Source organism: Bos indicus, chromosome 6, assembly GCF_029378745.1.
Source record: "Bos indicus isolate NIAB-ARS_2022 breed Sahiwal x Tharparkar chromosome 6, NIAB-ARS_B.indTharparkar_mat_pri_1.0, whole genome shotgun sequence".
NCBI classification, from domain to species: Eukaryota; Metazoa; Chordata; class Mammalia; order Artiodactyla; family Bovidae; genus Bos; species Bos indicus.
The window spans coordinates 98,425,827-98,450,338 of NC_091765.1; the positions used below are offsets into that span (position 1 = coordinate 98,425,827).

The window sequence follows — 24,512 nt, forward strand, 5'->3', positions numbered from 1 at the left end:
TAGAACTTTTGGCACTAATGTACTGACTGGTGAAATATTACAAAAAAGATGTAAGGTGTTCATTTGCCAGTTTTTCATGGATATTAACCTAATTTATGCTTTATTCACAGTTACAGTGACAAAGATAAGTAATTTAAATGTAATGTGTTAGAATCTATGGGAGCATTCAAGGAAAGGGTCAAATGACCATATCAGGCAAGTTTAGACAATGTGATTTAGGAGGCAGCAGTCTTATAAAAACCAGAAAGCAGGGAATCCCCTCGTGGTTCAGTGTTTAGGACTCCGTGCTTCCACCCTAGGTGTAGCAGCTATTTTTAAATTTTATGCCTCAAAAGACACTGTCAACAGAGTAAAATGGTAACTCACAAAACAGCAGAAAATTTGCAAATCATATGTCTAGTGGGGGGGGGGTTGAGATCCAAAATATATAGGGAACTTCTAAAATTCAAACAAACCAATTAAAAAATGGGCCAAGAATTTGAACATATATTTCTGCAAAGTATCATCACCTGGTAGTTCAGATGGTAAAGAATCTGCCTGCAGTGCAGGAAACCTGGGTTCGATCCCTGGACAGGAAGATCCCCTGGAGAAGGAAATGACAAACCACTCCAGTATTTCTGCCTGGAAAATCCCATGGACAGAGGAGCCTGGTAGGCTACAGTCCTTGGGATCACAAGAGTTGGACACAACTTAGTGACTAAACCATCAGGGCATCATCAATTCAATGGACATGAGTTTCAGCAAACTCCAGGATGAAGTTGCAAAGAGCTGGACACAACTGAGTGACTGGACAACAAAGAAGATATACAATGACCAATAAATACATGAAAAAATACTCGAACATCATTAATCATTAGTGAAAGATGAAAACTACAATGACATACCACCTCACATACACTAGGATGGCTACTATCAGAAAAACAGTGTTGGCAAGAACACAAAGACATGAGAACCCTTGTGCATTGTTGGTGGGAATGTAAAATAGTACAGTTATTGTGATTCCTCAAAAAATTAAATATAGCATTACCATATGATCCAGAAATTCAGCTTCTGGGTATAGACTCCAAAGAACTGAAAGCAGTGCATCAACATGAATTCGCCGTAGGTATACATATGTCCCCTTCTCTTGAACCTCCCTCCCAGCTCCCACCCCTCCTACCCCTCTGGGGGTAGAGCCCCTGTCTGAGTTCCCTGAGCTATACAGCAAATTTCCATTGGCTATCTAGTTTACATATGGTAGTGTATATGCTTCCATGCTTCTTTCTCTATTTGTCTCACCCTCTCCTTCTCCCCCATGTCCACAGCTCTCTTCTCTATGTCTGCATCTCCACTGAAAGTGAAAGTCTCTCAGTCATGTCTGACTCTTTGCAACCCAATGGACTATACAGTCCATGGAATTCTCCAGGTCAGAATACTGGAGTGGGTATTCTTTTCAACCCAGGGATCGAACCCAGGTCTTCTGCATTGCAGGTAGATTCTTTACCAGCTGAGCCACAAGAGAAGCCCAAGAATTCTACAGTGGATAGCCTATCCCTTCTCTAGCAGATCTTCCCAACCCAGGAATCGAACCAGGGTCTCCTGTATTGCAGGCGGATTCTTTACCAGCTGAGCTACCAGGGAATTATATATAATTATAGTTATGCTGCCCTGCAAATAGATTCATCAGTACCATCTTTCTAGATTCCATATATTCACATTAATATATGATACTTGTTTTTCTTTTTTTTACTTCATTCTGTATAATAGGCTCTAGGTTCATATACCTCATTAGAAATGACTCAATTATCCTTCAATTAAAAATAATTTTTTAAAAAAATTCAATAAAAAAGGACCACATTATTAGAGAGATTTTAAAGAAATGAATTCAAAGCAGGGTCTCCAAGAGATATTTGTACACCTAATGTTCATAGTAACGTTAATCATAAGAGCTAATATATAGAAACAATCCAAGTGTCCATCCACAAATGAATATACATACAATGGAGCATTAATCATCTAGCCTTAAAAAGGCAGGAAATTCTGATTGGTGAACCTTGAGGACACTATGCTAAGCGAAATAAGCCAATAACGAGTAAAGGACAAATAATCTATAATCTCAGTTTTATGAAGTAGAGTAGCCAAAATCCCAGTGACAGAAAATAGATTAGTGGCTGTCAAGGGCTAGGGAGAGGGGAGAATGGGCACAGAGCCTGAGTTTTCCAAGACGGAAAGTGCTCTGGAGATGGATGGTGGAGAAGACTGCACAACAATATGAATGCACTTAATACCACTGACCTGAACACTTAAACATGTATACAAAGATGGCAAATTTCATGCTGTGTGTATTTTACCACAATATAAAAATTAGATGCCCATCCTGCAAGATGTGTTATATAAATCAGTCAGGATCAAACTGGTAGACAGGTGAATATAAATTTAACCATTCCATCATGCTTAAAAAACAAGAATAAATCTATTTGTTCTTGTGCTTAATTTGTAATAAAATATTATATGCAAAATAATTACATAAAAACAGATAATAATTTTTTAATGGATAAATAAAATACTGGGAGTAAGGAAGACTTCCCTAAGCATAGATCAAAAACTCAAAATTCACAACTTAAGACACTATTTTGAAAAATTTAATGTGCAAAATATCTGGCAAGAATACAAAGATGAAACCAACTGAGAAAAAGGTTTGTAACCACACTGATAACAAAGGAGTACTTTACATAACATGCTATGAGCTTGTTTTAGTTTGCAAACAAACAAAAAAGACAAACCACCCAAAGAGCATCAGAGTTCAGAGGAAGAGTCCAGAAGACACACAAATATGAAGAATTTTTAAAATATAAATGTTTGAAATCTTTAAATCAGTTATGCTGGCAAACTAAAAATGACTGATAAACAAGAGAGCACAGAAGTAGATCCATACAAACAGAGCAACTGACCTCTGGATAAGGAACAAAGGCGATTCAACGGAGAAAGGTTATTTTCAACAAATGATGCTGGGACAACAGGGCATCCACACACAAAAAGTGACTTTCAATACAGATCTGACATTTTTCACATATGATCACAGACCTAAAAACTATAAAACTAAACGACAAAGCTCATGGAAGATAACAGCAGAAAAGTTAGGTTACCCTGGGTTTGGTGATGACTTTTTTAGATACAATACCAAAAGTACAATCCATGAAAGAAAAAACTGAAGGGTCAAACTTCATTAAAACTGAAAACTTCTGCTCTGTAAAAGACACTGTTAAAAAAAATTAAAAGACAAGCCGAAGACTGGAAGAAAATACCTGCAAAACATATGCTAATGTCTAAAGATACAGGAGTCATCTGAGTTATATTCCAGAAATTCTCAAAATTAAATGGTACCATAGCGATGCAACCAGCAAACTCCAGGCTATGAAAAATATAGGATGTAAACAACTAGATTTTTTTTTTAAAGGGCAAGAGGAAAAAAGGAAGAGGAGGAAAGTAAGGGAAATAGCATTCACTCACAAACTTTTCTGAATCCCAAGTTCAAGCACAGTGTAAAAATTTAGGTGCCTAGGGAAATGTGAATTAACTAGGTATTTAATGGCATTAATGGAATGTGAATAAGTTAAAAGAAAAAGTGTCCCTATCTTTTACATACATAACAAAATACCTACAGATAAAATGACATGATTTACTTTTTTAAAAAGTGGGAAGTGTTACAGATGATAACACAATAGTGGATAATTCCAAAGTTGGATGAAGGGTACACAGGGGTTAATTATACTATTCTAACTTTTTAGCATATTATAAATTTCTATATTAAAAAAGTTTTTAATAATAGTGCAACAGGACCCCAAAGGCATTCAAACATCATTAATTATAAAAGCATAAAAACAAAACCAACATAGTAACATAGAAAAGAAATTCTCTGCTAATGGGTGCTGATATGAGAAACATACTTATCTACAAAGTAACTTAGGCAACTGAATTAATGGGACTAGGAACCTGCAGTCACCCTAACTCTAACTCTTAATCAATCTTGAAACAACCTATGCTAAAGTTTATCAGGAAAACAGATCCCCTTCACTTCAAACTGTACTCACAGGACCATCCCCATTTAAGAGACTCACAGCAAAAGCAGAAGCTATCAACTCCTGAAACCTCTGTCCCAAAAGTGTTCTCTCAACCTCCCAATAACATCATTGCTCATATCTCTTCTTACCTGGATATATGTAAAACAAATTCAAAATCAACTCATGATTCATCTCTACCTGCTTTGAATCCACCACACAAACACTGCCTAATTAGAGACATTTTATAAGTCTTCATTAAATGACAAAATTAAGTCTAAATTTGCTTGGTTTTGAAAATTATCCAAAATTGAACCCTATCTCTATATGTTCTCCACTCCCTGCAAAGGATTACTAATTCCAATCAGAGTCAATCCAATCCAATCTTACTACTCTGTATGCATGTATCTCATAGGTATACATATGTGTACATTATAAGTATTTTTACCTCCAATCTTTCACTCTTGTGGCTGACATCCATTCCAATTCTACCCATTAAAAAAAATCTTAGCTCAGGGATGCCTTCTCTGATCATCCCAACTGCAGCTGAATCCTCTTCTATAGGAGTTCATATCATCACTTGAGCTTTTGTAATTTTATACTTTTGTATATCATTTAAAGTCATTTCTGTCACATTCCCTCCCATACCTTCACAGACTTTAGGTCCCACATGTCTATTTTTGCTCTATTTCCCCAAAGAGTACAGCCCCTAACACATGGCAGGTATTGCTGAGTGTAGAATGAAGGAATCCCAGGACTTCTTTTTCTCTTCTCTTTAGTTTCACCTCACCTTGCCTATACACACAACTTAGCACCTATTTCATTGTTTGCTATTATTTTACATGCATTCAATTCTGTCTGACCAACCACCATAAGCTCTTCCATAGTTTCCACAGCCTCAGCACACAGCACACACTGACCTACTGACAGCCATTCACAAACAGAGAAGGAAAGAGTGACTCTGTCTATTTATCAGCTGCAACATGCAGCACGTGGGATCTTAGTTCCCTGACCAGGAATCCAACTTGTACTACCCTGGAAGTGTGGAGACTTGACCACTGGACTGCCAGGGAAGTCTCCAAGAGTGACTCTTAATAACAGGAAATCTTCATTATTGTTCAGCCTTCCAGTTTATTGCCTAATTCATGTCAATTACTTGTGTTAATATAGCACTACTTACTCTGCTGCTAAGTCACTTCAGTCGTGTCCGACTCTGTGCGACCCCATAGACGGCAGCCCACCAAGCTCCCCGGTCCCTGGGATTCTCCAGGCAAGAACACTGGAGTGGGTTGCCATTTCCTTCTCCAATGAAAGGGAAAAGTGAAAGTGAAGTTGCTCAGTCGTGTCCGACTCTTAGCGACCCCATGGACTGCAGCCTACCAGGCTCCTCCGTCCATGGGATTTTCCAGGCAAGAGTACTGGAGTGAGGTGGACAATTACATTATAGACTGCTTGCTGCTAACCAAAATCCAAACTCTCTTCTGCTTCCTGCATACAACCAGGTTACATTTCCTAGGCTCCCTTGAAGTCAAGGTAAGGCCACAAGACCTTTAGCTAGGGAGGTGAAAACTGCACCATGCATCTGGTCTGGTCCATAAATGTACCACCATGTACCTTTTCCCTGACTTTTCCCTGTTCAAGTTGGCTGGAATGGAGATAATCTTCAGGGAGACTGAGCACATCATTCAGTTTACTGTAATTTCTAGCCCATTATAAATATTAGCATTAAAAAAAACAAAACCGTCACATTACTTTTTTAAATGTATTCAATGGAATCAAGTCAACATAGTGATTTGACACTCACCAGTATCTATTACATTTTTAAAATATATATAAAGAACTCTTCAGCAGTCAGAAATTTACATTATTCCTTTTCCTCTATGAACTTGTGCTTGAATTCCATATCCTCTAAAAATTTTATTCTAGTGTAACATTTTTACCCTTGAAATTCTTTTATCATAATTTTCTGAAACAAAAAGATGTATATAAACTGAAAATTTAAAAACATTTTGTATCACCCTGATGTTGGAGAGGGGAATGGTAACCCAATCCAGTATTCTTGCCTGGAGAATCCCATGAACAGAGGAGCCTGGCAGGATACGGTCCATGGGGTCATAAAGAGTCAGACATGACTGAGCACACACATTACCCTTTATGTAAAGCTCTATGTGTTAAATAATTTTGTCTTAACTGAGTTCATAACACAAACACTGAAAACAACAAATACATTACAAACTGTGATTATTACAATATAAAAATTTTATTGGAATGCATTGCTCCATAAGATGATGGGACTCATTTTAAAAGATTACATTTATGTATCCATAAATGTATATTATATATCACTAGAGTGAGAGTTCAGCATCAATTCTATTCCTATTTTTAAATAAACACTGAAAAACATTATTTTCATAAATCTATATAAATGAACAAAGATATTTATTATAATAATATACATTAATACTTAGAATTCCTTCTGAATTTTATATCCAAAATCACATTGTATTCTACCATCAAAAATTATTTCTAATGACCTATAAACTTACTTATGTCCTCCTTCAGTTGAGTAGGAAAAGAAAACTGGAAACTCTCTGAAGTACTAGCAAACTAATTTTTAATAATCCGCAGTCATTTGTTTTGTCAGTTTCTAGGAAATACGACCAAAACCTACCAAATGACACGTGCACTGTTTACCGTAATACGTTCAGAAATAGGAAAAAACATTTTTTAAATTATTAACTTCTTAAGGTGGTGATAATGTTCTTTATCTTCACAGAGGACTTTTCTGTTGTATAGATGTATACATTTAAGCTGAAAACATCCGAATGTTTAAGATTTGCATATTTGTACCTTTAAGATTTGCATATTTCAGTACATGTGAATTACTCCTCAAAATGAAAAAGAAAACCCTCTAAACAAACAGAGAATTCTAGTTAATGGTATACTTGGAATATGGGGGGAGAAGTATACTGAATATGTGCAACTTACTTTGAAATGCATTTTAAAAATAAGATGATTAATGGAGAGAAGGATGGGTAAATAAATGATAAAGCAACTATAGTAAAATGTTGAGTCTAGAGTTTAATTATAGAAGAAGCTTTACAGAATTCTACCCATGCTAGAAGGCTCAGAAGTAGAGAGTTCAAGAAATTGTACTGGTCATAGATTTCAGAGGAATAAGAAACTTTTCATTTGTACGCAGCTTATGCTCTGAAATTCCTCCCCTGGAACTGAAGTACATTCTGCATCCTAAATGGCTATGTGATGATTCAATCACCAACAGATCTTCCCTGTTTGCCAAATAAGGCCAAAAAAGAGGAGCACTCCCCTGGGTAGGAGAGAAAAACCGACAAGAGTGTGAATAAGGTAGTTTCAAGGATGTCCAGGATAACTTCCAGAGACTTTTAAAGGTAAAGAGCAGGATATTTGAAAATGTATTTGTGTTCATTATAAAGATAGCCAGGGGGAAAAAAAAAAGAACCCATCCATCAACATCAGGTAAAGGGTGACCAGGCCTTACATTTTAAGAATATTTACTTGTAAGACCAAATTAGTGAGAAAGAAAGTGTTTTGAGGTTTCTAACCCTTGTTTCTTTGATCCAACTGTCCCAGACCCACACTCTACAAATATTTATTTTCTGAACTTCAGGTATCCAAAAATTTAACTGTCCTGAAGTCTTTCTAATCAGATTTGTTAAAAATCAACAACCCAGCTTCAGTGCTTGTGCTAAGTTATTCACCTTTAATAGAGTCCCCATTCTAGATGTATAAGCTTTAAAAAAAAAAAAAAAAAAAAAGGCCCAGATGGCATTCTAAAATGAAAGCCAGACTTAAAGATAACCTGAATGCTGTAACCATCCGATAAGGACTTTAAAATAACTATGATCAAAATGTTAACAGGCCTAGCGGGAAAGGAAAACAACATGCAATGAACGGAAGGGAGTCTCAGTAGAGAGACGGAAACTATAAAAAAGAGCCGAATGGAAATGACAGAAATACGATAAACAATTATCAGGGATGAAGTCCTTCAGTGGGCCCTTAAGTAGATTCCACACAACTAAGGAAAGAATCAATTAATCTGAAGACAGGTCAACAGAAATGACCCAAGTGAAACAAAGAAAAAGTGGGGAGGGAGCTGAACAGAGCATCCAAGAGCTTCAGAACGATCTCAGTCTGGCCCTTTTGAAACCAGAGTCCTAGAATGAAGAGAAAGAAAGAATGAGGCAGAAGAAAGAGTTGAAGAGATATAGTCCAAATTTTCCAAAAATAAAAGACAATAAATCAGAGGTCCAAGAAGCTTTAAAACTGAGATACATACACACTTTTGGCGTAGTGGCAGTCGTAAAGAACCCACCTGCCAATGCAAGAGAAGCGACACGGGTTTGATCCCTGGGTCGGGAAAATACCCTGAAGAAGGGAATGGCAACCCACTCCAGTATTCTTGCCTGGAGAATCCCAGGATTCATGGACAGAGGAGCCTGGCAGGATATAGCCCATGGGACCGCAAAGAGTTGGACATGACTGTAGTGACTTAGCATGCATGCATGTACTTTAAAAAGAACAGAACAGGAACAAAACAGACATCTGGACACATAATAGGTCCCCCCTTCCAGGCTCGATGGTGGGGTGGAAGCACAGCCCACACTCAGGAGGTCTGCAGGGGAAAACAGTGCCATCAGGAAGAGTCAGGTATCCGTTAGAGAAAAAGATAAAGCAATCTTCGGTGAAGAGGTTGAGGGCTTAGGGGATTATTTTGCTTGTGAACCCCAGATAGGGTATGGTGGGAGGGTTTCAAGAGTTGGGGGTGGGTAGTGGGTAAGGCGAAGAAGGCAATGGCACCCCACTCCAGTACTCTTGCCTGGAAAATCCCATGGACGGGGGAGCCTGGTAGGCTGCAGTCCACAGGGTCTTGATGAGTCAGACTGGACTAGGCGACTTCACTTTCACTTTTCAGTTTCATGCACTGGAGAAGGAAATGGCAAGCCACTCCAGTGTTCTTGCCTGGAGAATCCCAGGGATGGGGGAGCCTGGTGGAAGGCCGTCTATGAGATCGCACAGAGTCGGACACGACTGAAGCGATTTAGCAGCGGCGGCGGCAGCGGGTAAGGAGACAGAAGATACTGACGACTTCAAGGAGATCAGATGTGAGAAAGGAAAGGTAATCAAGGAGTCTGGCTCTTTTGATGATAGCCAGTACCATATAAATAGGAATAAATAATGAGAAAAGTCCTGGCAGATTCAAGGAAGATGATGGTCAGATTGTGAGTGCTGGCAGGGAAAGAAGTATCAGTGTTTGAGGTTTCTTTTGATCACTTTAGATTAATGGGAGCAAGGACATCTCCAGCAAATCCTGATTTTTTTAGTCTTTTTCTTAATTGACTGATTCTTCTTAACATTTGAAATTTGAGACCATCTTCCCTTCCCACTTTTTTAAGTTTCTCATGCTACCTCTCTTATTCCTTCTATTCCATTGGCTTCTTTTCTTCTACCCACTCTTAATATTCTGTGGTTCAGTCCTGCCTTTCTTGTCACTCCACACACAACCTCATGCTCCCTGGCTGACTTCATCCATCTGCACAGTTTTAGCCACCACCTATATTCAGCTTCCTAATGGACATTCTCCTTTAGACAGGCAGTGGGCACTTCAATGACAAACAGCTCCAAGAGCTAAACAATATCTTTTTGCCCAAACCAGCTATTCCTTCTGTATTTCCTCTCTAGGATAAAGGGATAATGGGAGTTCTCTCCTGTCTTAAAATGTGGCTCTAGTGAGAACAGCAAATGATAAGCCCCCCTATTCTCTAAAAAGAACAAACCATCCATGCCAGAGTGAGTTGCTAGAACATAGTACCCCTATTATCCACCTGCTGCCTATTGAAAATGAAACAAAACAGACCAGAAACAGAAGTGAATTCATAAACATAGACAACAGGGCTTTACACCTTAGTGAGAACAAGGGCAGGGGTTCCCCCAGAAAATCTCTGGGACAGACTGGGAAACTTGACATCTCAATCTTTGGCTGGCGATATACTGAGATAAAGGAACTCTTAAGCCCATTTGGGTGTAGCCACCAGAAGGACCTGACATACATCCCCAGGAATTTAGGCCTTATGTGAACATGGGTCCCAGCCTGTAAAAAGCAAGAGGTTAGATGGAGGGACTTCCCTGGTGGTACAGTAGATAAGAATCTGCCTGCCAATGCAGGGGATAAGGGTTTGATCCCTGGTCCAGGAAGATCCCTCATGCCTCAGCACAACTAAGCCCAAAAGCCACAACTACTGAGCCCATGAGCTCCAACTACTGAAGCCTGTGTGCCCAGAGTCTGTGCTCTGCAAAAGAGAAGCCACAGCAATGAGAAGTCCACTCACTGCAGTGAAGAATAGTCTCTGCTCACCATAGCTAGAGAGAGCTGGCGAGCAAAGCCAAAGGTAAAATCAATCAATAAATAAGCAGTTTTTTAAAAAGAGGTTGAAAAAAAACAACAGAGCAAAGACACAGAGGACCACAGTTAGATGAGCTATGCTTCTACCACTGGGTTCTATAGGTTTCCCATTAGCCAAAGAGATGTTGTGGAAGGGATAAAGCATTTGCTAGGCCAAAGACATGTGCCATCTAGAGGAAGGATACTCAGCAGTAACAGGCTGTAGGTGGACTACACGAGGAAAAGAGAGCGAGAAGACTGCCAAAGGCCATTGGGGTGTGTTCCAGACAGGGACCTGGGCAGTGTGGGCACACCACACGGCCTGCAGAAACCGTCCTAAACGCACAACGCTAAAGGCCACACTTGGACACCTGCCACACAGGGCACCGGCAGCTGGACTACAACAGTCCCGTCACATAAAACTCCGTCCTTTCTCTTCTAATCTTCCTGCCAATCAGAAGCCCAACGCAGAAAGAGGGAGGAAGTGGAAGAGTGAAGTAAAACACAGTGCCCCTCCACTGCATGGACCCTGAGTCATGATTAGGTGTAAGTTACCTCCACTCAACTGGATGTAAGATTTGGAGTAGACTTTTCATAACTTTGAATTTAATCATTGCAATAAGGCTCATTCTTATAGTAAAAATGATGTCTTGTCAAAGAGGCAGGGAAGGAAGATTCAACGGGGCTAAAGTCAAGGATAAAAGGAAAATAAAGCAAGTTCTTACTTGTATGCTATCAGATACAGCCCATGTACCAGTCCACAGTGCCACCACCTACCCTTGTTACTCAAGTTAGGAATCTAGGCGTCATCCCCCAGAGTCTCCCTCTTCCGAACACCCTGGCATCTGGTCATTATGTCTTAAACACATCTCTTCTCCCTGAGCCTTGAGCTACTAATCTAGCTCGAATCTGAAGTACTATAACAATCTAATTTAATGATTCTCTACCCTGGCCTATACTTTATTATTATTATTTTTAAATTTGAGTATAATTGCTTTACAATGTTGTGTGGCCTACACCTTAAATTTTTTAAATATTATTTTTAATACCTAGGCCCCAGCCCAGAGACTGATTTAAATGGGATCAGACAGAGGCCAGCCATGAGGTTTTCCAAGAGGTCCCCTGGCGCTTCGCAAGTGCAGCCAAGATTGAGAATAACTAACCTACCTGGTCTCTTCTAAAATCCAGGCTTACCTTCCTCCAACCTATCTTTCATTATGCTACAAGAGTCATCTTTTTAAAAATGCAAATTTCATATTATCCCACAGCAGTTGTTTTCAATCTAGGCTGCCCCTTCAGAATCACGTAGTGTAAAAATTCCTGATACCAGGCCTAACTCCAGACCAATTAAAACAGAGGCCCTGGGGTTAAGAACCAGGCCCTGGTATTTATCAGAGCTCCCCAGATGACTCTAATGTGCAGACAAGGTTGAGAACCATTGTCCTAGAAGCAATAGGAAGTCACAGCAAGTCTTTAAGAACAGTAAAATCCAAACTCCCCTGAGGGTAGCGCAACCTTGCTTCTAACCTTAGCACCCTCAGCTTTCACTCTACCAAAGCAATGTAGCTCCCTACACTACATTTATACACGGGCCATGCTTCTATGCTTTCATGTAAAGTATTACCTCAATCCACGCACAGCCAAGGCCCAAACCACCTTTAAGGTTAAGACCTTTCAGAACAGCAGCGTTTGTACAAAAACCCCTGACACATTCAGTGGGGCTCATCAATCCACTTGTAACCGTGACAATCCTGTAGAGTAATTTTTAACTTTTAAGACTAACTTGCCTACTGAACTACCTGAAACTTCAAGCTTATCTATGCTTTTAAGCCTAGCGTATCACTATGAAGAACACGCAGTGAGCACTCAAAATTTCTGTTCAATTCATTCCATTTAAGTAAATGATTATCTGTATTATTATGCAGGTAGGAGATCATTTTAATAAACTGTAATAGACACCATATTCATACCTTATAGTCAAGTCTTACTGAAACAGAAGCCAACAGTTAGACTTTTTAACCATGTAAGGCAAACATTTAATGTTCGTTCTATTCATGAAAAGGCAGGTACAAATGGGAGTGTGTTTCCGGAATCCCAAGGGTGGCACCTTACAGAGTAGATTCCTGGCTTTTCCCTTGAACATATCCATCAAGTATGCTTTTTTCAAAATGCTGCGCTGTATAATGACATCTGTACGTTTTAGGAAAGTGAGCTAAGACTACCTACTTCACCTAAAATGACAGGTACTTCACAGTGTTAAAATGAAACAAATTATGACAAGTTTTCAAATGCTTTCCATGAACTGTATTAACCCAGTAATATGTTAACCAGCATTTGATGGCAATTTCTAGTACTCTGGGTGCTGTTACCCAGCAAACTCTCAGCTCTCTATAAAATCAAGGACAGCTTAAGCAGAAGACATCAATATCCTATTTCCAAAAAACCTGCATTTAACATTTTATAATCACTATGTATGTGACTGACCCAAAGAAAATAATTGTGCACAAATATAAACTGAAGAGGAATCACATACTTACATAAAATACTTCATTCAAAAGATTTATGTTGTACCCACACTCACATGGGCCATGGAAATCATCTTAGCATGCAAAATGACTACTGTGTTACTATGCGTTTAGAGTTAAGTTTTTTATCTGTCACACATTCTCGATTACTAAATCTGGTATTCACCAAATACTTATTAATTGTTTGGGAATATAAATAAAGTCATTAACCACAATACTTGGCATTTGTGGCTAATTCTTTTTTTTTTTTTTTTACCTTATTTGGCGATTTCAAAGGTGAGATGGCTATTTTATTTGGTGTCTGTGTTGTAGAATTTAAAGTTGATCCAATAACACCACTTTCAGATATTGTTATGGTCTTTGATGGAGTCCCCGGAGTAGACTGTGAAAGAACCCTACCTGCAAATGAGAGGCAGCACATCAGTTTGACTTTTTTCAATAATTGTATAAAAACGAATGTGGTGATGATTTACACCCACTGCAGCACATATGCTCAATACTTCACATGTAGCCACGTATGAACTGAAACATGTAAGGAGGTCTAATGAACCATGGTGAACCTAATGAACTACGATGAACCTAGACACAAAGAAACAAAACAATGCTTTTTAGTAACACTTAGCATCTTAATACCACCTTATGAAAGTCCACAAAAACACCTCTGCTCACATTCTCATCAAAACTGTTTTGTGTGGTTTTTATGGCCTACTCTTGGGATCTCAGTTCTCCAACCAGGGAGTGAAGCCACACCCCTGCAGTGAAAGCACTGAGCCCCAACCACTGGACCACCAGAGAAGGGCCTCATCAATAATAGTGTGAAGTGATACCTATCAGAAAATGGGCTCAGAAAAGTATGCAATATGTCCTGTGAAAGGGGCTCCCAAAGTCAGGACGTGAATCCAAGCCTTAAAGCTTCAGTCTCTGTTCTCTACCTCAGCTGCTTCCTGTTTGAACTTAAACCTCAGCATATGATCCAAGTCCACATGTCTAAAACAGACAGTTACTGGGCTAACTTGAACAGTCTGGAAATATACTTCCAGAACAACACAGAAAAACTACACTGTGTCTGGATGACTAATGGAACTGGAAATTAGACGATGAGTTGAAGTATTAGGAATTTTTATCCTAGGTAGGACAGGATTACAAAGCATGACAACTCCTCCAAATTCCTGAAAGACTGAGCAATGGTGCCATTCACCCTTCTGGGCACACAGTAGGACTGTCCTTCCTACCCCCACCTCTTCCCTGTGGTGAGATTAGGGCCATATGACTAGTTCTGACCAACAGATTGTGAGCAGAAGTGATGTGTATCATTTACTGCCTATGCAAGATCTTGCCAGGCTCTCTCTTCTTCCACAGCTGAGATGGTGGCTCCTCTGTCAGCCTGGGTCCTTGAGTGACCATGATGACAAGAGACCCACCCCTTTGGAACCCACAACAGACATGTAGATAACCCTGAAGTAAAAATCTAAAATAAAGCTTCTTTAACTTCTGATATTTAGACTTTTATTATGGCAGAAAAACCAAGGTTATCCTGACTGATTCAGGCTGTCAGGTTGAAGGATCAGAGAACCATCTGTTATCTATAAGCTGCATAGCACTAATATATAGGAACAGAAAATTTTCAGTCTATCAGTAAGGAAGAACTTCCAACAAAAATTTCTAGTTGAAATGACTGTTTTAATATGAGTGAGTTCCTACTCACTGAAGGTGTATGAAATAGATGGTGGATAATCGAATCCACTGGCTGAAGAAGAAACTCAAACACTCAAGAAACAGAGAGGGTAGATAACTAAATTATCTCCAAGATCCCTTTAGATGCTATGATTTTGGACAGCAAAGAGATCAAACCAGTCAATTCTAAAGGAAACCAAGCCTGAATATTCACTGGAAGGAATAATGGTGAAGCTCCAATACTCTGGCCACCTGATGTGAAGAGCTGACTCATTAGAAAAGACCCTGATGTTGGGAAAGATTTGAGGGCAGGAGGAGAAGGTGGCAACAGAGAATGAGGTGATTCAATGGCATCACTGACTCAATGGACATGAGTCTGAGCAAACTCCAGGAGACCATGAAGGACAGACAAAGAAGCCTGGTCCATGGGGTCGCAAAGAGCTGAACGTGACTCAGAGCAGTACTGAACAACAAAACAACTATTAGAGATGAACGAGAGGAGAGAGGAAGGAAAAAGGGGGAAAAGAGAGGAAAAAAAAGATGGGACTTAACAGAAAACCAGCATGTAAGAGTTTCAGGGCTATTACTAATAGCAATGTAATAGTAGACATAAATTTTTTTTTTAAATGAGTTAAATTTTACCAGGCATTTATGAATTTTAAAATTATTTTAAATATATATATTTTTAAAAATTTCTTTTACTTCATGATTGCATTTTATATTACAGACATATTCCTTAGTGGATTTCAGCTGAGAGTTTTGCTAGGGTTTTTCTAGCCTGACTTACATCATAACTAGGCTAAAAAAAAAAACCAAATCCTAGCAAACCCTACCAAAACCCCTCTGTGTCGATCAACTCCTTTGACTGTGTGGATCACAACAAACTGTGGAAAATTCTTAAAGAGATGGGAATACCAGACCACCTTACCTGCCTCCTGAGAAATCTGTATGCAGGTCAAGAAGCAACAGTTAGAACCTGACATGGAACAACACACTGGTTTCAAATTGGGAAAGGAGAACATCAGAGCTGTATGCTGTCACCCTGTTTATTTAACTTATATGCAGAGCACATCATGAGAAATGTTGGGCTGGATGAAGCACAAGCTGGAACCAAGATTGCTGGAAGAAATGTCAATATGCAGATGACACCACCCTGATGGCAGAAAGTGAAGAGGAATCAAAGAGCCTCTTGATGAAAGTGAAAGAGAATGAAAAAGCTGGCTTAAAACCCAACATTCAGAAAACTAAGATTAAGACATCTGGTCCCATCACTTCCTGGCACACAGGTGGGGAAACAATGGAAACAGTGAGAGATTCTCTTTTCTTGGGCTCCAAAATCACTGCAGGTGGTGACTGCAGCGATGAAATTAAAAGACGCTTGCTCCTTGGAAGAAAAGCTATGACCAACCTAGACAGCTTATTAAAAAGCAGAGACATTACTTTGCCGACAAAGGTCCGTCTAGTCAAAAACATGGTTTTTCGGGTAGTCATGTATGGATGTGAGAGATGGACTATAAAGAAAGCTGAGCGCTGAAGAATTGATGCTTTTGAACTGTGGTGCTGGAGAAGACTTGAGTGTCTTGGATCAAACAAGTCAATCCTAAAGGAAATCAACCTTGAATATTCATTGGAAGGACTGATGCTGAAGCTGAAGCTCCAATACTTTGGCCACCTGATGCAAAGAACTGAATCATTGGAAAAGACCCTGATGCTGGGAAAGATTGAAGGCAGGAGGAGAAGGAGATGACAGAGGATGAGATGGCTGGATGGCCATCAATGACTTGCTGGACATGAGTCTGAGCAAGCTCTGGGAGATGGTGAAGGACAGTGAAGCTGGCATGCTGGAGTCCATGGGGTCACAAAGAGTGAGACGCGACTTAGTGACTGAACTGACTGACATCATAACTAAATAAGTCAATTCTATAGAAACTGAATGAATCTGTATCAAATATTTTTAGAAGGCCACCCTCAAGCGTGGAGCCTGCCTCAAGTAACATGTTTATGTGTTCTGATTTCCGAAACTAATACCTGTGGGATAAGCCTGAAGCCCCAACAATCATATTTTAAGGAGGGGAAAAAAAAAACTACCAATAAAGACACGTTTTTATAAAATGCTCATTTTTATGGCTATTACTATAATTTCTTATATGTTAAGCATTACATACATTTCAGAAAACATATATATATATATATATAAAATCTCCAATTCCTGAGGATAACTGGTACCAAAAAAGGCCACTTACTCTGAGATAACCTAGGAATGCAAAGGAGGTGGAAGGGAAATTCAAGACGGAGGGGACACATGTACATCTGTGGTTAATTCATGTTGACGTATGACAGAAATCAAACCAATATTATAAAGCAGTCATCAATTAAAAATAAATATTAAAAAATAAAAACAATGTGACCTTAAGCATTCTATTATCTGTCAAAGGAATAATAGTAAGTCAGAAGGTTGTTATAAGTAATAAAATGTGATTATGGTTTGTTATTTTGTAGAATTTTAAAAATTAAAATGAAAAATAAAATTGGCTAAGTACATCAAAAGAAAAGAAAAGGCCACTTAAAGTGAATTACATTTAAAACAAGGTCCAAAATGTCATTGTAATTAACAACAACAAAAACTTCTAAAAGTTATTGGCTAATATTTCATAAAAATTCTGTTTATAACTTCAACTACACTGTCTCTTAGAAAAGTGTTGAATTTGAGGGAGAGAGGATTTCTCTGAAAATTAATATGACAGCACAACGACACATCCTATTTGATGGGCACATGATGACATAGAAGATTATTTCTGACAAAATATCTCAGGATTTCATCAATTTTCCCAAGAACCCTCTATATCCTTTAAAATTCAAATTATTCTCTTTTGAAGAGCTACTTTTTTTCACCAAGATAGCATTTCTCCTGATTAATGTCCAAATCCCCATTTATCCTTGGCTCTTCACATAGATGCACAAAAGTATACAAGTCACAGTTTCACTCTGAAATCAATTTGTAAGGCCTTTTATACTCTGCTGTAGGTATTCTCCAAGAAACAAGAGACATAATCCAAAAAGCTGCAGACGGGACAGGCTGGGGGCAGGAGCTAGCTTACCTGAGCCAGGACTAATTCTAAAGAGACTAATTCATTATCAAATATTTTAACATTGATGAAGTTTGCTCTAATATAGCAACTTGTTACCTTGGGAGCTCTGACAATGAGGACCTCTGTACCTCATTTAACCATCTCAAAAGTCACGTGAAGTGATTGGTTATAATATTCTATATTATTCTATTTTATAGAACTATACAATAGTTCTATAAAATGATCAACATTTTATAGAAAGAAATAAGAGGAACAGAAAATATATTTACCCAAGATCAGGGAGAAAATTAATAGAAGAACCATGACCAAAACCCAAGTCTCCAAATAGCTCCTCCAACATACCACACCACACTGCCTCCATGATATTCACTCAACAATACACATTCACTGAAGACATCTATGTACCAGAAACTGTAGGTACCAGAGACTCATAAAAAGCTAGTCATAAAAGGACAAATACTGTCTGATTCCACCTATACAAGATGCACAGAAAAGTCAAATTGATAGAGACAAAAAGTCTCTGCTAGGGGCTGGTGGAAGGAAGAAATTGAGAAGTTTAATGGATACAGAGATTTAGTTTTGCAACATGAAAAGTCCTAGAAACAGACAGTCTGATGGTTGCATAACAGCATGAATATACTTAAAGCCACCAATGGTTAAAATGGTCAATTTCATATGCGTATTTATCACAATTCTTTAAAATAATTAATTTTAAAAAACTAAATGGCAAACAAAATCCAAAATTACTATTGAGAGAAATCTTAAGTGTAGTAAGGGAGACAGACAGGTAAGAAAACCAAGTATTACAATACATCAAGACTAACACAAATGTTAAAAGTCACTGTGAAATTTAACAGAAGTCTAAAGTTAAGTATTTGGTGGGTATAACCAAGTTTTATGGAAATATATAGGAGATGGTCAGAGAAAGAGTACTTGGCTAACCTAGGGATCAAAAAATTACCAGACAGTGGAGATAATCCAAAGATAATGGAAGACTTAGCCATGAGGGAAGCAAAAACAAAAATCATTTCTGGTAAACCCAACATTGCCAAAAGCCTAAGTTCTAAAAGAACATGATCAATCTGGTGATCTCTTAGAAATAAGTTACATCAGTAGGCCTGGAGCTAACAGAAGGTGAAAATGAAAAAGGTATGTATTAGATAATAAATGACTTTAATGCTAAGCAAGCTCTGGCATTTGAACCTATTCCTGATGATTTAAGGCCAGGAAATGGAAAAGAAATGGATGTGATAAAGGAAATTTTAAGCAAGGAGTGACAAGATTTGCATTTTAGAAAAATTAATTTTATAAACACTAAGTTCATCTTAATTGAAAGAAAGAAAAATGATATTCATCTTCCATGAGAAGCCCCAAAATCATTAAAAAGCAGTCTAAATGTAGTTTGAAAGATCACTGGCTACAACTTAAAGACAATGGAATCGCCACAATAAGACAATTCAACAGGAGAGCTATTTTGGTGGTTTAAATTTGGCTTACATGAATTTTAAAAGCTATGAACTACTAGTTACCAGTTGAAATTACCCCTCCAAACTGAACTTAATGCCCAAAACCCTAGTGAAATTTAATAGAAGTCTGTCCCTATGCATTTTGGGAGGGCTAATGTCTGTAATTAAAAGGTGAAGCTATGATTAGTGTGGAACACACTATAAATGACCCAAAGACCCAGCAATGACATCCGTTACAGTCAAATGTGAGAGGTACAATCTTGACATTACCAAATATTCACTCAGATACACTTCTGAAAAACCACAATTATTTAGCATACAACTCCCCCTGTCCCACTTGTGATTAAAAGTTTTAAGGGATGCTCTCAAACTCAAAAATAGTAAAGAACTTCACACTGAGACAGTCCTCCTAGTTAACCACTTCCACCCACCCTACCTTCCAAGGGTCTGGTGGTCCCTTTATCACCAGTATATCCAAGCCTTACTCACTTTCAGCCAACTGAAGCCCAGTTCCTGAGGCAGCTCTAAACCTAAACCCTTTCCGATTTTTCCTCTGGGACTACACCTAGCTCCCATGACAGTCCTCAAGACACAATCATCCTGTATAACCCACATCTCTACTGAAGACCAAACGAAAAAGAACAAAACGAGAATTTACCCAACACTGCCCTCTAACCACCACCTCCCCAAGGCCTTTTCTCACTTGCTAAAAAAGAGAAGCCTCCCTGCATATAATTCAAAGCCTTGGGAAAATGATTACGTCTTTGACACTGACTGCAGAGTTGCCTACTGTTATAAAAATGCTTAGTTGCTCAGTCGTGTCCGACTTCTTGTGACCCCATGGACTACAGCCCGCCAGGCTCCTCTGTCCATGGGATTCTCCAGGCAAGAATACTTGAGTGGATTGCCATTTCCTTCTCCAGAGGATCTTCCAGACCCAGGGATCAAACCCAGGTTTTCTGTACTCTATAACCATCTGAGTCAACAGGGAAAGACAGTATTAGGTGGCTTTAATACATATCCCAGGGATGGTTTGTTAACATTTGAAGTACCTTCATAAAGAATACACATTGTGGAAATGGGTAATTAGCATTTGAAAGTCTCTAGTCAAAGTCTACCACCCAGAGGTGCTTCCATAAGCTCTTAGCACAATGGAAAGTAGAAATGGGTTCCTAAATGGTGAAAGGAGTAATGTTAGCATAGCTCTGAATTAAAGACCAGCCACCGTGGCCTGGAGCAGGAAACCGCAACGAGTTCCAGTGTTCTTGCCTGAGAAACTCCATGCGCGGGGGAGCCCTTGGGGTGGCAGAGAGTCAGACACCACTGAGTGATTAAGCAGGAGTACCATGACTGTGTGATATTCTCTAGAAGCAATGAGGTACCTGCCAGTCAAGAAGACATAAGAGAGCTGGGCCAGTATGGAAGGAGAGTGAAAAGAAAATCAATGGTGTTTTCAGAGAGAATAATGATGGGTTATGAACTCTGTGTTGAATAGAGATGAATTTAAGGACAGGAAAGAACTCATTATTAACGAGTGGAAGAATTAATAGATCAGAGATTTCAAAGTGAAAGAATTGCCAGATTGGAAATACAAAGGCAGATGAACTAGAACAATAAAGAGAATGAAATACTCAAAATCAAGATTTTGGAGGTTTTATTGGTGATGACAAATTTTAATGTATATAATAAAAGAACTGGCCCACACTAAAGAATTTGCTGGTAAAAGTAATACAACTAAAATGCTGTTCTCACTGAAGTAATTATTATTGTCACAATTTTTTGTTTCAAAGAGAACTGCATACAGAAAATATTAAAACAATGAAACCAAAAATTCAAACAGAAACCATGAAATACTATACAATTACATATACTACTTTAAACTTACTAGACTTAGCTTGTGCTCTGGAGACAAACTGCCTGGATTCAAATCCCAACTTGGCCATTTACTAGTTGAGTGCCTGTTCCCATACTGGCAAAATGGGGATGTTACTAGAACCTACCCCATAGGACTGCCAGAGAATTAAATATATCACTCTTTGTGAAGAGCTAAGAACAGCATGGGGCCCACAGCAAACATTATGCAAATGTTAGCTGGTATGATCGGAGTTTGAGGCGTCACTTCTCCCAAAGGTATACCAAAAACTAAGGACACTAAGCGATGGACTGATTTTGAGATAAGGCATTTTGCTTAAAGCACACACTTAACAAGCGTAATATATCTCAGTTATTAACCAGTTTGATTTATAGTAATAAACACTGAAACATTTCAAGGTGGTAGAGCAGCCTTTTTTAAAACTAAAAGGAAAGGAAGTATTTAGCTTAACAAACTATAAGGAAATATAACCTGCAATGACCGGTGGTGACACTTGAGTCGTCTGTCCTGTAACTGCTTTACTATTGATTGGTTTTGCAAAGATCAGCTTCGTGATTACCGGACCAGAGGTTGGTGTTCGAGGCTTCTTAGCAATCTGAAATATATAAGTAACTATGAAAACCATTTTTCTATGAAGCACCTACTCAATCAAAATGAGACAAGACTGATATACAGAAGTACATATGAAACCAGCTCATTTAACAAAAATATCTCAGTATTAATATTTAAAACATTCAAAATGCAGCCATTCACCCAAATACTAATATCACATCCTTAAGCCATTATGTAGTAATACCTTTGAATTTTATTTCAAATCCTTATCTTAGTCTCTGAGACATATGCATATCATGAAAATTAAATTAATTTTTAAAAATAATGTTTAAAATAAGTGTTAAATAATAATGAAACCAAATTTCAAAATAACAAATTATTCAATAATAAAAGATGGAGTAGAATACATTAAGAAAGCATAGTGCAAATGATAAAGACATCTGTAAATATAATCTCATTGGCCCCTGGAAGCAAAATATAAACACACATTAAAGATAGGCTTATTATGACTTTATCTTCAACTTTAGATCTATGTATCAGGGGCAGGTAAAGAACTGCACAAGTTAATGCCTTAGGATACAAAGAGACATGTTTGGCAAAACAAAGACTATTCTGAAGGTGAAGCCTCTGAAATATTATTGACTAAAATATGATTTACTATAGTTTACTAGACTATAAATTCTTTAAGGGAGAGTCTATGTTTTATTCACCTCTGATTTTACATGATACATGGTACATTGTTGCCCTGAACTAAAATTCTTCACAAGTCAAGGAAAGTAGAGTTACTGATATTTTTATATTTAAATTATCAATGTATGCAAAGAAAAGCTTTTTCTAAAAGCCAGAAGCAGAAATTTAGCAATGACAAAAATCACAAATTTTCACAGCAGGAAGGACATTAAATATTAACTTTACCTTTGACAGATATGAAAATTGAGGCCCTGAAAGTACTATTATTGGAAATAATAACTCAAAATGAACAAACATGACCAACTTAAATTACAAAATATACTAGAAGCTGCAACTGATCACAGAACCAGGTAAATATCAGCTTTGTGCTCTAACTACAAATTAAACTTAAAAACATATTTTCTTAAATCTAGAATAAATTACTTCCTTACACTCAGAACACATAACTGACAAAACAAAATGTACAGGAAATACAAACCACATTTAAAAAAACAAACCAGAGAGATCTACAACTACATATTAAAAAATATCCAGACTGCAAAACTCTGACATACCCAAATAAATCCATAATTGTACTTTACAAAACTGATGCAATTTGAGAGACATAAAGGGAAAATATTTCCCAAATGTATTTACAGGCCTAGAACTCTAAAATAAGTTAGAATAGGTTGTTGATTGACTTAGTATTAAGAATCTCAAGAGGCAGAGATACTGATATTTTTGGAAATCTGTATCTTGCAAAAAATAATCTTAGCTACAGTTTGGGAACTTAAAGTATTTCCCCATTTTTAACTGATTTTCACAATCACACAACAATACAAATACTTACCAACCAGGGAAAAAAATGTAAACAATACTACCGAAAGCTCATTAATTACTCAAATGAACAATCTCAACTTGCCTGTGTGGTTTTGTTTCTTTAATGGAGCATAGCTGAAAATAAGGACTTCCAGTTCTGTTAAGGAACCTTGCTTTTTGTATCATGAATTAAACTACCCTAGGAGAAACTTAACTTTTATTAAATAAAACAGAGCATAAAGGATCATTTTTAAACAAATGTATCTAATTAACAGATTAACACAACAATGAATCAGAAAAGGAAATTTACAAGTAAGACTGCCAAATATGTGATCAAATAATACATGCAGGTAATTTCGGGCACTGTGTTGTACAGATTTAGGAACTAATAAGGAGTTATGTTGTTCAAGACTGCTAATTATTTATTATCCTTACACACTATGCAGAAGAATTATAGGAAAGGGTTTATGTATCTGTAATTAAGTGTAACTATCTCTGTTACTGCCTCTGGTTTCAACTGTCACCTCTTTCCTTCATTTTTCAAGATGGGTCTCCTTCTTCCACCCTTTCCTGTCGTCCACTCCCTAAAAGCTTCAATCCGATTAAACTTAAGACAATGCTGAGGACCATCTGGGGAAAAAAATGAGAGGATCATACACATTATGTAATACTAAACCGAATACTCTGGTACCTAAAATGGATACAGATAGGCATGTAGCTTTTTGTTTGTTTTTTTCTGAGCCTCAGAGCTTTAGAGGCTACTCATGAGCTGAAAAGATGTGAGTTGCATAAAAATAACTGGCCAAGAAGAACAATATTCTAAATGGGGTTTCTTTCGTTTTTAAATAGAAGTTCTTTTTAAATAAATAGAATCAAATGTTATAAAAGTAACGACAATAAGAGAAGTTATAAAAATTAGACCCCAGTTTTCGTTTTTATTGTTGGTACTTGAGGGATTATAGAAGAATACTAGTGGATACAAGTACCCAGGTCTTACAAACAGTATGTATACACTGCTCTATTAAATGGGGAAAAAAAATGACATTCTGATTTACATTATCAGTATCTTATAAACATGGCTATGATCCACATCCCCAAAGCCAGACAAACTCTGGTAAACCATAAAAACAAGTTTCACAACTGATTTTTAAAAGGACAAGTTGAGGACAAGGTGCCTGATGGTGACAGGATCTCATTCAAGAGATCCTCATCAAAAGAAGTAAAAGGAAATCAGAGGTAAGTGAGAGACGATTGTGAATGAGAAAGCAAAGAACATTAAATGTTTAACAGTGGCAAAAGGGACATGGGCAAATTATATATAAAGTCTGAGAAATCGTATGAAGTTCTTAAATAAAAAGCCCACAAAAAGATTCTATTTTGCCAACAT

General features: G+C 37.8%; 1 protein-coding gene across 12 annotated transcripts in view; it reads right to left on the reverse strand.

Annotated features, from left to right (window-relative positions):
• The window catches only part of LIN54 (lin-54 DREAM MuvB core complex component), a 64,723-nt gene that overhangs the window by 23,412 nt on the left and 16,799 nt on the right, over positions 1-24,512 (reverse strand). For 11 of the 12 annotated variants that reach the window (XM_070791702.1, XM_070791698.1, XM_019963020.2 and 8 more), the window contains 2 exons: positions 21,557-21,680; positions 13,240-13,382 (listed from right to left, as the gene is read on the reverse strand). In XM_070791702.1, coding sequence (XP_070647803.1) covers positions 13,240-13,382; positions 21,557-21,680 — 267 coding nt within the window. The remainder of the gene's footprint in view (positions 1-13,239; positions 13,383-21,556; positions 21,681-24,512) is intronic. The other variant, XM_070791700.1, reaches the window with a different exon arrangement.